The sequence below is a fragment of the Lichenostomus cassidix genome, chromosome 9 (assembly GCF_008360975.1).
Source record: "Lichenostomus cassidix isolate B80296 chromosome 9, HeHo_3.0, whole genome shotgun sequence".
Classification (NCBI taxonomy): domain Eukaryota; kingdom Metazoa; phylum Chordata; class Aves; order Passeriformes; family Meliphagidae; genus Lichenostomus; species Lichenostomus cassidix.
Genome location: NC_139490.1, coordinates 1648495 through 1666333, shown reverse-complemented (window position 1 = coordinate 1666333; position 17839 = coordinate 1648495). Strand labels below are relative to the sequence as shown.

Below are 17839 nucleotides of genomic sequence, written 5' to 3'. Positions count from 1 at the left end.
AGAAAGGGTTTAATTTTAATTTTAGAAGTAGGTCAGTGGGCGGCGCTTGGTTGCTGGGCGACGCGCGCCGGTTTAAAAATTATTAAAAAATTATTAAAAAAATTTTAAAAGTGAAAAAAAATTTTTAAAAAATGGTGGCAGCGTCGCGATTTTAAAGCGAGTTTAATTAATGAACGCGTGGCGCCGTGGCACCTTGGGGGAGGGGGGAGCGGGGGGGAGCCGTGAGGTGGCGGCGGAGGAGGAGGATGAAGTCTCGCGAGAAGTCGCCATAGAGACGGCGGCGCTTGGCTGACGGGGGAGCGGGATCCGCTGCTGAGGGGACGGGAGGGAGAGGCGGGATCAGCCCGGGATCCGCTGCTCCTGAGGGGACGGGAGCGGGAAGAGGGATCAGCCCGGGTCCGCTGCTCCTGAGGGGACGGGAGACGGGATCAGCCCGGGCTCCGCCGGGAGCGGGATCCGCTGCTCCTGAGGGGACGAGGGGGGATCATCCCGGATCTGCCACTGCTGAGGGGACAGGAGCGGGAAGAGGGATCATCCCGGGATCCGGCGCTGCTGAGGGGACAGGAGCGGGAAGAGCGATCATCCCGGGATCCGCTGCTCCTGAGGAGACGGGAGGCGGGATCATCCCGGATTCCGCCGGCAGCAGGCTCCGGCCGCCGCTCTGCGCGCTCCCTGGGCTGCCCGCGCAGGTAAAGGCGCGCTGGGGAGGCGGCGGCCGCCGTCCCCCTGCCCTGGGCTGAGTCACCGCCGCGGTGGGCGAGAGGGTCGGGAGCCGTGACTCCCATGTGGGCGTGGGACGGACGGACGGACGGACGGAGGGAGGGACAGCTGAGGGCAAGGCGGGGGACCTCCGGCTGCTGGCGGCCCTGAGGGGGCTGGATAATGTGCTTCGTGGGCAGCTGGAAGCTGAGGGCAGAGCGGGTGTTGGCACGGCCGGAGAGCGGGCGGTGGGGGCTGAGGATGCCCGGAGGGTTCGGTGTCTCCTCCGTGCCTTCATCCCACCCGCTGCTTTTCCTTCTCAGCGTTCCCCCGTCCCGCTGTGGCATTCCTACCCGGAGTCCCCATCTTGCTGCTGTTTTCCCATTCCTGCTCTGCCTCCATCCCTCTCTCTGGCTTTCCCTGCTCCCCACATCCCGCTCTGCTCCATGCCCGCCTCCCTGCTCCTCCGGATGGCAGAGGGAGCAGCAGTGAGGCTGCCGTGTCCGGCACTTCTCCGGGTCGGGATAACTCCTGGATTTTGTCCCAGCTCTCCTAAAATTCCAGCGGAGCCGCTGCTGGATTCCTTGGGAGTTGGATGTAGGGAATAGGTGGGCTGGGTAGTGATGGATGTACGTGTGCATGGCCCGGGGACGGCGTTCAGCCTTTTAGCGCCACGTACAGAGCGATTAAATAGTATTAAAAATTATAATAAAGTTGTGGGCTTGTGTTTGAAAGGAAGAGACCAGGTTTCCCCTTCCTGGCTGTGTGTCAGCGCAAGGGAACTCCAGTGCTCCAACCTCGGGTGTTTCAGACTTGATCTTACAGGTCTATTCCAACCTTAATAATTCAAGGATTCTCTGTTCCCAGCATTGCTTTTTCTTTAAGTTGTCCATATTCAGTTGGATAATGTGAAAACAGAATTCCCTTTAAACTCAGGTCTTTTCTGGTGCTTATTTTTCCTCAGTGCTAATGTAAAATTACTTCAGAACTTTTTATTTTAGTGTTAGTGTCTTCCTTTTTCATTTTGGCTGCTTATATATGCATGTACATTATGCTACTTATAAATACAAAATTATTTCAGAACTTTTTATTTTAGTGTTGGTGTCTATTTCATTTTGACTGCTCATATGCATATATATTTTGCTAATTATATATACTTATATATGTGTTTGTTTTCTTTTATTACAGTTATAACAGATGGTTTTAATACTCCATCTGAACAACTGAGATGAGACTGAAGATTTCCCTTTTAAAGGAGCCAAAACATATCCTTTGTCACAGAAGAAAAACATACAACATCATGTTCATTCTGAATAGACTCTTCCAGAAAATATTTCTTTATTGTTGAAGTTATAGTAAAGTATTAGTAAATTGTAGATGTGGGGTTTTTCTATTTTTTCTTTATTCTCATTGTCATTGAGTGCAGCCTTTAAGGACAATTTTTTAGGAGACACTGGACACTTATATATGACGTGCTATTAATAAACCAACACCTTTGAATGATAGTTGGGTGTTTTGCACAGATATTTTGCACTATGACCCTTCATTAACCCAACATTTTATCCATGTTTTAATAACCTTGCACGGTAATAAAAATTAAATTTTTGCATGATAATCTGCTGTGGTTTGGCTGGATTTCTACCTGCTCTTCTCGGCATATAAGAGCAAAACACTGAAGAATAATATTTTTTAATGTAAAACATTCCATGCAATCTTATCAAAACAATCTTCCCATATTGTCCCTTCAGTTCTGCATAGCTGAAATGGGTTTATTTTCATGAGTTTATTTTCACTAGTTGAACTTTTCAGATTCCTTAATGGAATGAAACATAAGGACTTGGTGAGCTGTGTGGGATGGACAACAGCTGACGAGCTCTACTCGTGCAGTGATGATCACCAGATCATGAAATGGAACCCTGTGACCAGCGAGACCACTCGGGTGGTGAAGCTTCCCGAGGATGTTTATCCCATCGACCTGCACTGGTTTCCCAGAGGGATTGGTGGGAAGAAGCAATCCCAGGCTGAGAGCTTTGTTCTGACAAGTTCTGATGGTAAGGCAATTGAAAATATTTTTTATTTCATGCCCTTCACTGCTTATGTCACTCAACCACAAGACATTGTTTGGGGAGAAGGAAGCTTTGAGGATTGCTTGGGGTGCCTTTTTTTCTCTTCTCCCCAAAAGGATTTTGCACCAAGCCAGATTTTTCTTCCTGCATGAATTCTCCTGCACCAGCTTATTCCTGCAATTTTCCTGCAACAGCCACTTCCTCTCTGTGATAAGAATTCCTGGAAACTTGCTGAATCCAATGGAAAATGATCATAATGCCTTCACAGGGTTGCATTGGTTCCTGGTTGAAATCAGAGCAAATGTAAATTTAATCCCCGTGGGTTTTACTTCTGAGATGCATCTCTTGGGGGATATTGTTCTTTTACTTCCTACTTACATTGGTCTTGTTGCTAATTTTTGACAAAAATGAAGAATGTGTTTGGCTTTAAACTTCAAATTAAGCACAAATCATATACCCATTAAAAAATAATGGCTCTGGAGAGCTCAGCCACTTCATGCTGAGTCCTGTAAGTGATGACATGGAAATATTCTTAGTCCTGAAATATTAGATTAAAGGATTCTGCAATGAAAAAGGTCTTTGCTGCAGATGGAACAAGGACACTGGATGGAAAAAGGTGATCAGAAAATAAAATTTATTTTCTGTGATCAGAAAATAAGAGATGTTTTTAATGTATTATTTTAAAAGCAGAGAAGGCCATTTTGGCAACTTAATTGGAGGAAAAAAGCATTGAATTCCTCTAAATCCAGTTATTGCTTACACACAGTAAAGGAGAATCTCAGACTTGAGAGATATTCTATACAGTAAGTGACACATTAATGAGATAAATTATATTTTATAATTCTTAAATAATAGAATGCATTAAGTGAATACCCTGGAAGTGTTGAATTTGGTTTGGAGCATCTTGGTCTATGGAAAATGTCCCTGCCCACAGCAGGGGTGGAATGAGATGGGATTTAAGGATTTAAGGTCCCTTCCAACCCAAACCAGTCTGGGATTCCATGACATTTTAAACACTGATCAGATAAACTGATTTATCCAAACCATAGTTTCTCGTTAGTGTTAAAACCCTTTTCCTTGACAATCTTGCATTGGCAGAGATGTAGTGGTATGATAGTGCCTTAAAGCTCTGGTCACTCAGGAACTTGATTGTAATCTGGCAGTTTAGATCAGATAATACTAAAATAATTTGATTTTAAAGTCGTTAATTGGAATCACTGGACTGTTCATTTTTCCAAGCTCTCCACTGCCTGCTGTTTGCTCCAGTTTAAATTTGATCTTGCTGGATTTCAGCAGCATCCCTCATTTGGGAATAAAGACTTCCTGATCCATCTGCTGTAATCATGACTAACTTTGGAATTCCATCCCAGCCCCAGAAGGGAAGCAGGAATAGTTCTATTTTTGGCTGTGAAAAACAATTGGATGTTTTCTTTGTATTGTTGGGTTCTTGTTTTGTGTGTCTGTTTTTAACAGAAAGTAACAGCATTGCTGTAATAATGTGTAATGTAATTGATAATATAATTATTGATCTAATATATAAATAATTATAATTATAATTGTAATAATTGTTCACACTGTTTTTTTTTTGTTTAGGCAAATTCCACTTGATTTCCAAGTTGGGAAGAGTGGAGAAAAGTGTGGAAGCACATTGTGGAGCTGTCCTTGCAGGGAGGTGGAATTATGATGGAACAGCACTGGTTACAGGTGAGCATTCTTGTTAGTGAAGGGGTTTGAAAACTAAAATAATAATCTACTCTTCTTTAAGATAAGGTCTTCCTTATCACTGAGGTTGTTATCATCTTGATTAATATGAGTTAATTTTGTACTTTTAATGCTATTTTAAATTAATGTTGTCTATTTTGATTAATAGAAGATCTAGTAAAAATTTTTTTTTTTTAGTGTATGTGATCCTATTTCCTTGAAAGTAAATGTTTTAATATCAGAGTGCTTAGATGGTTTTGTGGCTGTTCTGAACTTCAGAAAGGAGAATATTTGATTTATTTTTTTCTACCTGTTGCAAGAAAAGGTTGTTAAATTGGTACATCTATATACCTGCATATTTGGGTTTTTTTAGCCGTTTACTGAGGCCTCATTGATCTTAAATATTCCTGTGCTTTTATTCCTTAATTATCACTAATTGTCACCTGCAGCCTGTCTATATTGATGCTGGCAGAATGATCCCACAATTCCTGCCTCTCTCTGTATCTTTTTTACCCTAAATCTTTTGCTAATCAGTTGCTTTTGGCATTTTTTTGCCAAAATTCTATCTTGGGGTTAAGGGGAGCTGCTGAAATTGCCTGTCCTGGATTCTTGATGGGATTGGTGGTGTCAGACTCCTGTGCTGATGGAGGACAGCTGATTCCTCTGGACAAATTCCAGCTCAGGCCACAAGAACTGCAGATAATTTTGGATCTGCTCATTTCCAGACTCTCAAATGCTGCTTCAAGGAACTCTGTCTGGCCTGTTCCTCTGAAATCCCAGAGGGACAGAAAGATTGTTCTTTTTAAAGACAGCTTCGCCTCAGGAACTTTTCCAAAGACAGTCAAAATTGTCTTTTGAATTCCTTCTTTTTTTATGAGACTGCATGACACTGACACTTTTTGGGAGTGTGGGAATTCATCACCACTTCCAGTTTACTCTGAGAGGATCAAATCCTCTTATACCAGGAAGAGGAAATAAATCATTGCTACTGCATCACCAAGTACATTTATGGCTATATTTCAGCAGCATCAGTTTGCACAAATAAGGTTTTTAATTTTTTTAGTGTTGAGGTTTTTTTCTATTTTTTAACCATTTAAAAACCACCTTGGCCAGATATAAAACCCCTGAAATGTGGTAATTAAATTACCTTTGAAGGGAAGGAGCCATTAAGTTCTAGGTGCACCTTTCTCCTCATTAATTGAACGTGGGAGGCCTCAATGAAAGCATTTTAAAAATGACAACACACCAGGAAATCTGTGCTGTTAATAACAGCCCTAACTGTGCTGTGTAGTGTTTAACAACTTAATCTTCAATAAATAAACTGAGTTCCTCAGGAACACACAGTTATTGTAGCACATTGAGGCCATCCAAACAGAGTTATCTTCACTTGCACCATTTATCAACTGTGAAACCTCCAGTTTAATCCATAAAATCCATTTCTCCTCCCTTGGGGCTCCCCAGACTCCTTTGAGCAGCCTCTGGCCCATTGAATGAATCAAAAATACAGAATTTGGGATACTTAAATAATAATGGACTTTCCCTTCCCAGGAGCAGCTTCAGATAAGATTTAAGGGATTTTCAGGAAAGGAAGATTTATTGATCATAACTAAACAACCATCTTAAAGATTTTTCCTTAATAGAATTCCTATTGCATATTAGGAAGACTAAATAAAAGGAATTTACCTGGAAGAAGACTTTGATTTATTTTGACTGAGGTGTTTCCTGAGTAAATACAAACATGTTTGTTAGGCTGATTATTGCATTGAATTTGATGAGTTCTGTGCTCATTTGCAGCTGGGGAAGATGGCCAAGTGAAAATCTGGTCTAAAAGTGGAATGCTGAGATCCACTTTAGCTCAGCAAGGTGAGTCCATTTGCTTAAAGTTCCATCAGAATTTATTAATTTGGGTTATTCTGAAGTGTATTTAAATTACAGACCCTGAATCTAGCAGTGATGGTTTGTTCAAGGGTGTTAAAGCCTTAATTAAATGTAAATCACAGTTGGATTTGAATCAGATTTTTAAAAAATATTTCATTTTTCAACTTAAAAGTATTGCAGTATTTTTAGACAACAGTCTCAGTCCAACCCTAGGGATCTGATACCATTTCAGTGAAGATCCTCAGCTAAATTTTGTTTTTCAGACTTCATAGATTGAGCCCATGTGACCTTGTGACATTTTTGAAGAAACCACATGCACCTGGGGCTGGCTTAAATGTCAGACCCTTATCTCTTTCTGAAACAACTTATCTCAATTCTTTCAACCTGAGGAAGGCATTTTAACCACAGCATTGAATGCAAAATGCATTTCAGGTCTTTTAAGGAAGTGCACATGCACATGCAGTGTTTTTCAGGTAAAAAGATAAACCAACTGAAGGAAAATTTAAAAAAAATTAAAATTGAAACACATGCTCTTTACTATTTCTCAGTATATGTTGTCAGCTTTTTGTGCTTAATTGTGCTTATTTGAGGTTTGAAAAAGTTTATAAGGTAAATGATATGGTGTAGTTTGAAATAAGAATTTTGATTGATTTCTGCAAGTGTCTGGTGCACTATAAAAGCACAGTTGAGTCCCCATGGAGTAACTGTCACCTTGTATTTATGTTTTTAACACAAAATCGTGTGAGGCCCTGAAACCCTTTAAATTCAGTCAGAATCCCACAGATTCAATCAGAATCTGTGTAAGCACTTCCATCCTGGGCTCAGGACAGGATTCTGCTGCTGTTCCAAGCCAATTTTTCCCTTCCTTCAGCATGTCCTTGAGGACTGAAAGGATTCCCATTGCCAACATTCTTTTTCCTCATTCCACTCTTTGTATTAGAAATAAATATTCAGGTTTGGGATGATATCCACGTGCCTGTTCTGTCTTTGGCCTTTATTCCTCCTTAGACTCCCTTAAAATTCTTCCTTTTGTTCCTCCTGCTTACCCTGCAATGGATTTGTGCTTCCAGCTGACTCTGCACTGATCCATTTTGATAGGGAAACTTGTTTTCCTTGGATTTCTCTGATATGTTTTGGGAATTCCCAAGATTATCATGGAATCATGGAATGGTTTGTGATGGAAGGGAAGTTAAATCCCATCCCATTCCACCCCTTCTGCTATCCCAGTTTTTTCCAGGCTTCATCCAGCCTGGCCTTGGACATTCCAGGGATCTAGGAGCACCACAGCTTCTCTGGGAATTCCATCCCAGCTCTTCCCCACCCTCTCAGCGAGGAATTTATTCCTAATATCTCGATTCTTTTGGAGACACTCTCACCATGATGAACAGAAGTATCTCCAATTCTCAGAATTCATGTTTCTCTTGCTGTGACAATCCCAAATCCACACAAACTCTTAGAATTACCAAATCCTCTGTTGCAAGACGGGAAGAAGCTACATCTTCCTTCCTCAAATCCCATTTTTCTGCCTCCTTTTTTCCTAGAATATTCTTTCCTGCAGCTGTTCCTCTCTGCAGAGTGTCTGTTCTCAGAGTTCTCCAGGGTGTTGGCAGTGTTTTCCCAAGCCTGTCCTTGTTAAGTGCAGAGGGAAATGAGTTAACTCAGCTCCTGCTGTTAAAGCCCTGGAAATTGTGGTTAACTACTCAGCCATCATAAAAAAAAAAAAAAGGCAAACATTTGGTTTAAATAGAAAAAGTCTTCTGATTGTTAAATCAGCATTAGAACAGGACAAAAAAAATGGAGTTTATTTAGAATTTCTGCTCCAGCTGGTGACAGAATTTATGGCATTTTCAACAGGAATTGCCAGGAGGAAAACAGCCAGTGCCACATTTATTTAATATATGTTGTGTTTCTGTGACTTGTCTCCTCTGATGGTTGACAAGTTAAAAAAAAAAATCTTCCATAATGCTGTATTTTTAAGTAATAAAACCCCCTAGAAGAAAATATAGGAAGTACAGAAATATTCAGGAGCAAACAACACCAGGTCTCAATTTAGTGGGTGAATATTTGGGAAATCAATTCAAGTTTAACCATAATGAAATCAGCTTTTTGCACAGAGAGAAGTGGGGAGATATTGGATGATTTTAGGACATTTGCAGCAGTTTAGTCATTTAATTATCTAAATCTCATCAAAATATTCCCAGACAAAAATACTCCTCAGTCATTTTTTGAAAGAGAACTTAAAATGCCAACATTGTTGAGGATTTACCGTGGAAGAGCATTTTTTAAGCTTTTTCTTTTTCTTTATTTTTTTATTGCCATAAAGTTACATTGAAAATTGTTTATTTGAACTATTCTAATTCATTTGCTCAGTTGAATACTTGGAGATGCTCTTTACTGAACTTTTTTAGTTTTATTTCAAGGAATCAAGTAGCAAAATCCTTTGATTTTTCTTCAGAGAGCACAAATCCTGTCAAATAATATGGAAAATATTTGCAGAGTTGGCAAGTCTGATTCTTGTAATTTTTTTTTTCCCCTGGATATTTTTCCATGTAATTTTTTGCTTTACTCTGTTTTCAAAAAATCTAATTTGAAAACTGGAACATGATTTTAAAATGGAACAGTCAGCTTTATTCCAGATACAAAAATTCTGGGGGTTTCAGTCTAAGAAAGTTCCAGTTAATTGGGAAAAATCTTGAAGTGTGTCCACCAGTTTTATTTATTGTAATTTATTTTGGAAGCTATTTGTGCATGGGATGTTTGGGGGCTTTGCATGTGCAGCAAAACAAAAATCTCTGTTAATTATGGAGCATAAATACCTTAAAAAGAATCATTTAGGTGCAATACAAAATATTTTTACCCATATTTGTGTTCAGTCTTATAATTTGGGCAAAAAGAATGATTTCCTGATGTCTCGTGGTGAATATATTTTAATTTTCTGTATGTCTGGAGTGACTAAAATTGCATCAGTGGGTAAAAGCTGAATATAAATACGAAATGCAGATATTTCCTGTTGATTTGTTTAAAACTGTTCACTGAAAAGTTTTAGAAATTGGTGATGTGGTAAATAGCAATAGATAATGAGATTTGAGAAATATGTGGTGTACATTTTACACTGTAAAATACAGTGTTATCTACATAGATATTTATGTAATATGTATATAATTAGTGCAAGAATTGTCATATATTTTATGTTTTCTTATATTTATTTCTATGTATTATATATCATTATTTTCTCTATGACACACTATCTTTTTATCAATATTATCTATTATTATTATAATATATATTAGAAATAGAGTATTAAAAGGACAGGTGTTGCTGCAGGAATTCCTGCAGGATTTTTCTATGTTTTCCATGTTTTCCATGTTGTTTCCCATGTTTTCCATGTTTCCCATGTTTTTTATGTTTTCTATGTTTTCCATGTTTTCCACGTTTTCTATGTTTCCCATGCTTTCTATGTTTCCCATGTTGTTTTCCATGTTTCCCATGTTGTTTCTCATGTTGTTTCCCATTTTTCCCATGTTTTCCATGTTGTTTCCCATGTTTTCCATGTTTCTCATGTTTTCCATGTTTTCCATGTTTCTCATGTTTCCCATGTTTCTCATGTTGTTTTCCATGTTCCCATGTTTCCCACAGGATCCCCGGTGTACTCAGTCTCTTGGGCTCCTGACTCTGACAAAGTTCTCTTCACCTCGGGGAAGCAGCTGATCATCAAACCTCTCCAGCCAAATGCTAAACTTTTGCAGGTACCATTAATAATCCTATTCATTCATATTTATTTGCATAAATGAAGATATAGAAGATTTTCCCTTTTCATTTGTTAAGAAAAAGTTGTTTAAAACTTGATTTTAGTGCAGAGTTTTCTGCTTTCATTCTGCCTTGTTCAGGCTTTATTTCATTTATTTCTCTGCTGAATCATAAAATCATTAAAAAAACTCTCCAAGATCATAAATTCCAATGGATGATAAATATTAAAAATAAAAGTTTTCAGCCTTGTTCTATCTATTTAATTGGGTTTTTGTTTTTTCCAATTCAGTGGAAAGCCCATGATGGTCTGATTTTAAAAACTGACTGGAATTCTGTGAATGATCTCATTCTTTCTGCAGGGGAAGATTGTAGATATAAGGTGAGTTCTGGTGAAATTATAACTACATTGCCAAAAAAGTTATTAGATATCCTGAAATGTTTGAATTTCAACCTGGAACCCCAAATTGAAATGAGAAATCTTTCAGTTTTCAAGAAAAAGTTTTGTTATTTATAAATACATCTCACTCTGTGTAGTGACATAAAATTACCATTTTTTAAAAAAATACAGCAGAATAAAATTGGTAAAATGGAAGTGAAACAAAAAGAGAAATAAATATAAATATAGAAGTTTTAGTTTGAATTAATATAAGCTATGAGATATCAAATTAGAGAGATAAAGCTGCTGTTTGCTATTACAGGAACATTAGTGAATACCTCAGAAAATGTTTCAGTTTGTGAATTCTGCATCTGAAATAGAAAATTCTATTTCTTCCCTTAAATAGGAACTGATTTTTGAGTGTATTTTGTGTTGTTTCTGTTATAAGTGTGTAATGGCTGTGAGAAAGCATAAACAATTAAATTAAAAAATCAAACAAAGTGTTAAATTCAAATTATTTTGTGGATTGGCTTCCTGGTATTCCACGGATTAAAAAAAAAAATCTCTTTATTTTTTTAAAATTTGCTTTGAAGCCTCATGAGTGCAAACAGAATAAACCTTGTGGTTCTTTTGCAGACTAAATAATAATATATTTGTATAATTATATAATATTTGTATATTTATATTTATATATATATTTATATATGTAATGAAAGGCATCTATAACATAGACAGATTTTCTAGTTACACAAAATTAACCTGGTCAACTATTTCTACAATTTCTGTGATCATGAGGGAAAATGATAGTTCTAGAATAATAAAAATGTAAAAAGTATATATATATAATATAAACAAACTGTAATATAGGGGATTTTTTTAGTTACACTAAAGTTGGACAATTATTTCTACAATTTCTGTGTCATGAGGGGAAATTCTGCTTCTGGAATAATAAAAATATAAAAGCTATATATATAAAATAAGAGTGAGCTATATTATAGGTGATTTTCCTAGTTACACTAAAACATGAGGGAAAATTCTACTTCTGGAGTAATAAAAATATAAAAAGTATATCTATATAAAAAATAAAAGCTTATAGGTGATTTTTCTATTACACTAAATCATGAGGGAAAACTATTCTTCTGAAATAATAAAAATATTAAAATGTATATATAATAAAAGCTTATAGGTGATTTTTCTTGTTACACCAAATCATGTGGGAAAATTATTCTTCTGAAATAATAAAAATATTAAAAATACATATATAAAAGTGAACTATAATATAAGTGATCTTTCTAGTTACACTAAAACATGAGAGAAAATTATACCTGTGGAATAATAAAAATATTATATATATATTTAATAAAATATTATAGGTGATTTTTCTTGTTACACCAAATCATGAGGGAAAATTATTCTTCTGAAATAATAAAAATATTAAAATATATATATATATATATATAATAAAAGCTTATAGGTGATTTTTCTTGTTACATTAAATCATGAGGGAAAATTGTACTTCTGGAATAATAGAAATATTATATATATTTAATAAAAGCTTATTGGTGATTTTTCTTGTTACACTAAATCATGTGGGAAAATTATTCTTGTGTGATAATGAAAATACTAAAAATCTATATATAAACCAAAAGCGAACTGTAATATAGATGATCTTTCCAATCACACTAAAGCATGAGGGAAAATTATACTTCTGTAACAATAAAAATATCAAAAATATATGTATAAAAGTGAGCTATCATATAGGTGATCTTTCTAGTTACACTAAATCATGAGGGAAAACTATACTTCTGTAGTAATAAAAATATTTTAAAATATATATATATATTAAAAATATTTTTAAAAATAAATATAATATGGGTGATCTTTCTAGTTACACTAAAACATGAGGGAAAATTATACTCCTGTAATAATAAAAATATTTAAAATCTATATATAAACCAAAAGTGAACTATAATATAGGTGATCTTTCCAATCACAGTAAAACATGAGGTGAAATTATACTTCTGGAATTATAACAATATTAAAAATATATATATAAAAGTGAACTATCATATAGGTGATCTTTCCAATCACACTAAAACATGAGGGAAAATTCTCTTTCTGCACTAGTAATAAAAATATTAAAAATCAATTTATAAACCAAAGGGAACTATCACATAGGCAATTTTTCCAATCACACATGAGGGAAAATTCTCTTTCTACACTAATAATAAAAATATTAAAAATATATATGTATAAACCAAAAGCAAACTACAATATAGGTGATTTTTCCAATCACATGTGAGGGAAAATTCTCTTTCTGCACTAATAATAAAAATATTAAATATATATATATATAAACCAAAAGCAAACTATAACATAGGTGATTCTTCCAATCACACAAGAGGGAAAATCCTATTCAGCCCTACTAAAATGACACTTTTTTAATTTCAATTGCCATTTTGCTGCAGGTTTGGGACAGTTTTGGCCGAGGGCTCTACAACTCCCAACCCCACGAATATCCCATCACTGCCCTGGCCTGGGCTCTGGATGGAGAACTGTTTGCTGTGGGATCTTTCAATACTTTACGGCTCTGTGATAAAACTGGGGTGAGTCCAGCTCCAAATCAAGGTGGAAATGTCCACATTTATGGATAATATAGCAAATATTCCTCAGGGATATCAGTGTTCTGTGGGGGTTTTATTAACAAAACCTACTTGGAAATCCAGCACCTTTTTGCTATTCAAAAAGATATATTTTTAAATAATATTTTCCCTTTTAGAACATGAAATTTCTTTCCTTGAGAGCACAAAGTTCGCAAGCATCATTAGAAATCATAACCATAAATGGCAATTTTTAACCATAAAAAGGAGTGTAAAACAATACCCTGTTAAGAAAGGAAGAAGAACCATGTCCTGCACCTCAATTATTTAATTACCTATATTTCTCTTCTTTTTTTCCCTTGAAGGTTCACTCTAAATTGCAATTTTTATCCATAAAAAGAGTGTAAAACACCCTGCTAAAAAAGGAAGAAGAACCATGTCCTGCACCTCAATTATTTAATTACCAGTATTTCTCTTCTTTTTTTCCCTTGAAGGTTCACTCTAAATTGCAATTTTTAACCATAAAAAGGGTGTAAAACAATACCCTGTTAAAAAAGGAAGAAGATCCATGTCCTGCACTTTCATTATTTAATTACCTATATTTCTATTTTTCTCCCTTGAAGGTTCACTCTAAATGGCAATTTTTAACCATGAAAGAGTGTAAAACAACACCCTGTTAAGAAAGGAAGAACAACCATGTCCTGCACTTTTATTATTTAATTACCTGTATTTCTCTTTTTTTCCCTTGAAGGTTCACTCCTGAATCATTCTTTTTATAATGTTTTTTCACCTCTGTCTCTAATTAAAATGAGTTTAGTACAGTTTCCCCTCCCTTCGCTGTGCTCTGAGTTAGCACAGATTGACCTCACTGTCTCTGTGGGTTTCCTGTGGTTCTGCAGCTTTTTGCTCAGATTTTTTTGCAGCAAACCTTGATTATTTGGGACTTCAATTGTCTCATTTTTTACCTCTTTTCCCCTTGTTTTGTTGCTCTTTTGGGGAAGAATTTGCTGTGGTGTTCTGGGCATCTTCAGTCACCTCACCAGCAACTTGGACTGTGTGTTTCAAATATTTTAAATTCAGGAAGAAGAACCTTTAAAGATTATGATTATGATTATTATTATTATCATCACCATTATTATTATTAGAGAAGAGGCATAAGGGTAAAATTGGAGTTTTCACATTCCACTTTTTATAGTAATTCTGATTTCACTGATGTTCACTGACAGTGTGTAAATAGAATTTAATTATAAATCTGTAAGTAAAATATTATTTTATTAGTGTTGTCAAAGTACTCAAATGCGGTTATTTGTTGTGAAGTGTCAATTTGCTGAATTAAAAATGTTTTCTTTTGATATCTACACATCTGTTCTGTAATTTAATTTAAGCCTGGGTCATTTAATGCTTAACAGGCTGGTGGACTTGGTTGGGAATTTTAATGCAGACAGGTTTATTTCTTGTAAAAAATTCAGGTTATTTTACCTCATTAATTACTCAACTCTCAAACACAAATGACCAGTAGCTGGTGGAGATGCTTTATCCATTTAGCAGCTCCCACTGGTGATTTATTCTCTCCAAATTGAAGATTTTGGTTGTAAACAATGACATTAAATGTAAATAATGACTGAAGGAGTGGCTGTGCTGAGCTGAGGGCAAACAGGAATTTTTCCCATCGCACCGAAGGATGGAGTTTGAAGAGAAGCAGATCTGCCTTTTCCTGGTCAGACAGACATTTTTATTGTGTCTGATGTCATGGAGCAGAATTGCTCCCCAGGGAGCCATCAGGACAATAAATATATATCATTAACTCTTCTCTAGCATATGTGTTCACTTTGGGCCATAATTAAATCAAATCCTCTCAGTCAATGCTCTTTTTTTCATTTTCTTTCCACCTCCCTATGATGTTCAAACAGCTTCATGGTAAAAAAAAAACAAACAAATTTAATAATAACATTTTAAATTTTATTTCTTCGTTTAAAAATCCCTTTTGCTTCTATGTAATTTGAAGAGATATCATATATTTATGTATAAATTGTTGCAATAAATTACTATAGCTGGCCTGCAGGCAGGCTGTGTTCCCAGTGCCTTGGGAAGTGTAGAGAGATCAGTGATAAAAAACATCAAAAGTCAAACACTGCTCAAATTAATAATTTGAATTAGTGAATGGGGGCATCCAATTTCTAGTTAAATAATGTGTACAGTACATTTGTTTTTATATCATTCTGATATTTCCAAATTGCCCTAAACCAGAGCACTATAAAATCCCAAAAATCTCTTTTCTATGGAATTACAGCTGTGATCTCATTCCATTCAGTTTTAGTGTTGTGCATTTGGCAGTGTCAAAAAAAAAAGGTGATTTTTCTACACTGCCTCTGTTTGATCTGCTTTTATTATTCATGATCCTGAACTCTTTGTAGCTTAATAAAAGTAAAAATATTACAGATAGGTTTCCCATGGAATTGTGTTGCTGAGCAATTCTTTCCAAGCTGGCATATTTTAATTTATTGGAATTGGCTAATGGAACTTCTGGAAGAAAATTAAAGCACTTGGATCACCTATGGAAGTAATTATTTACATCAATATTTCATTTTCTGTGGGGAAGAATTTACAGGGAGCAATTTGTCATCCTGTTTTAGTTCTTGGGTTGATATTTGTGGGAATGTGTTTGGATTTCAGGAGAATTTTAGGTTTAAAAATGTGTATAAAGTTACTAATTGATTCCTGGGACAGAATTCTGGGAATTTGCTCCTTGAAATCCCTTCAGCCACAAGTGGGAATTGAGTAGGAAGTCAGGCAGCATTTAGGGACTGGAATTTTGCATTTTCACCCCATTGTGCAATCAGAAATGGGAAGCTCAAATTGCAGCTTTTATGTATTTATTTAATGCAATGAAACTTTTAGAACTCTTGGGTTTGTTCTTGAGAGAATTCAGGGAATTCAGTGAAAAATTATAACCTGAAGTCTAATATTGCAGGTAATGTTGGATCAACATTCATTCCTGGAGTTACAGTTAGACTTTTCCTAAAAAAAAAAAAAATCAGTGTATTTAGGAACTCCACACCAGCTATTCTATTTTTTTAATTGTTTGTATTTAAAAATGAAGAGCTGAAATGATTTTGATGATAACATTTGTCTGTGCTAAATGCACCAGCCACATGCAGGGAGCATGAATCACTGGAGTGCTCTGAGTTACACAGATCCTTCAAAAACAGCTGGAGAAGAAAGCTTGGGAATGGCTTTCCCTGGGTTCTTTTAAAAAAATGTAGGTTATAATCTGGAAATATTTGAATGCTTTTCAATGACCTGAGGGGAAAAAACCTATTAAAAAAGTAATTTTGGGAATGCATCCTGTCAGAGCTTCGGTGTTTGTGCTTTCCATGGAAAAGCAGCTCCAAACCAACATTCCTGGAGCTCCTTCAAGTGGTTCTGAGCTGCTGGTTTGGTGTCCTTCCATTCCTGCTGGGTGCATCTTTGATCCAGGGGAAGTGACCTCGGCAGCAGCCTGGGAGGATCCCAGAGCTCAGCCTGGAAATAACTCCTTCAAAGAGCTCCCAGATCCATCCCAGCTGGGAAAAACATCTGGCATGGCTGGAAATCCTGCAGAGCTTTCTCCCAGCGCTGGGTGCAACCATTGCAGAGCTGTGCTGGGCCCTGGGAGGAGCCAGCCTTTAATTAGGGTGGGGTTAATTACTAGGGAATTCAGCCTGGCTGGGCAGAGGAGCAGTTGTGGTCTTGTCTCCAAAAATTGGAATTGCCTTCCCAAGCAGATCCCACAGACAGGGAATGATGTGGAAGGTGAAGCCTTAAAATGGAGGTTTGAAAATGGAAATTCAGGCATTGCCTTTCACTCATCTCAATGTGGAAAAAAGCCTCAATTCCACTCAAAATTCCCAATCCAGGAGCACAACTGGAGCTGGATTTCATCCCATTGTGTTCCCTTCCCACTGAACATTTTAAATCCAATCCTTTATTTTACTATAATTTTTGTGATTTTACTCTGTCTGAATCATACTAAGATTTTGATTTTTGAGATTGCCTTCCATCGAAATCATGCAAAGATTCTGATTTTTGAGGCTTCTTTCCATCTAAATTGTACAAAGACTTTGATTTTTAGAGGTTTTTTTCCATCTAAATCATACGAAGACTTTGATTGTTGAGACTTCCTTCCATCTAAATCATACAAAGACTCTGATTTTGGGGGTTTCTCTCCATCTGAATCACAAAAAGACTTCGATTTGGGTGATTTCCTTCCACCTAAATCCTATGAAAAGTGGTGCCTGATGTCCTTCAGGCATTGTGACATTTTAATTCGGGCTGAACTTGATGCTTTTCATGTTTTTCCAGAGTCTGCCTGACATCATCCAATCCCCATGTAATGAAACTTCATTTCTTGCCACTTCCTCAAAAACCCCAACCCTACAAAAGCATTGATTGCAATAAATGGCTTTTAAAAACTACAGAGTCACTTTAATGATTATTTTCTCTGTTTTCCCAGTGGTCTTATTCCCTGGAGAAGCCCAACACTGGCAGCATTTTCACCATTTCCTGGTCCATCGATGGCACCCAGCTGGCTGGAGCTTGTGGCAATGGCCATGTGATCTTTGCCCACGTGGTGGAGCAGCGCTGGGAATGGAAACACTTCGAAATTACCTTAATTAAGAGGAGAACCATGAAGGTAAAATCACTTCAGAGCTGGGCAAGTCTGATTTACAAAGCTTATTTGAATGCAAAATGAGAATTTTGAAGTTAATTTGTGTTCCCAGACACTGACTCAC

At 36.7% G+C, this 17839-nt stretch overlaps 1 protein-coding gene across 1 annotated transcript in view; it reads left to right on the top strand.

Annotated features, from left to right (window-relative positions):
* Positions 1–2461: 2461 nt before the first annotated feature.
* The window catches only part of IFT80 (intraflagellar transport 80), a 30265-nt gene continuing 14887 nt past the window's right edge, over positions 2462–17839 (top strand). Inside the window, exons 1-7 of the mRNA XM_085068933.1 lie at positions 2462–2750; positions 4359–4469; positions 6261–6329; positions 9981–10090; positions 10381–10470; positions 12936–13073; positions 17560–17739. Coding sequence (XP_084925059.1) covers positions 2477–2750; positions 4359–4469; positions 6261–6329; positions 9981–10090; positions 10381–10470; positions 12936–13073; positions 17560–17739 — 972 coding nt within the window. The 5' untranslated portion in view covers positions 2462–2476. The remainder of the gene's footprint in view (positions 2751–4358; positions 4470–6260; positions 6330–9980; positions 10091–10380; positions 10471–12935; positions 13074–17559; positions 17740–17839) is intronic.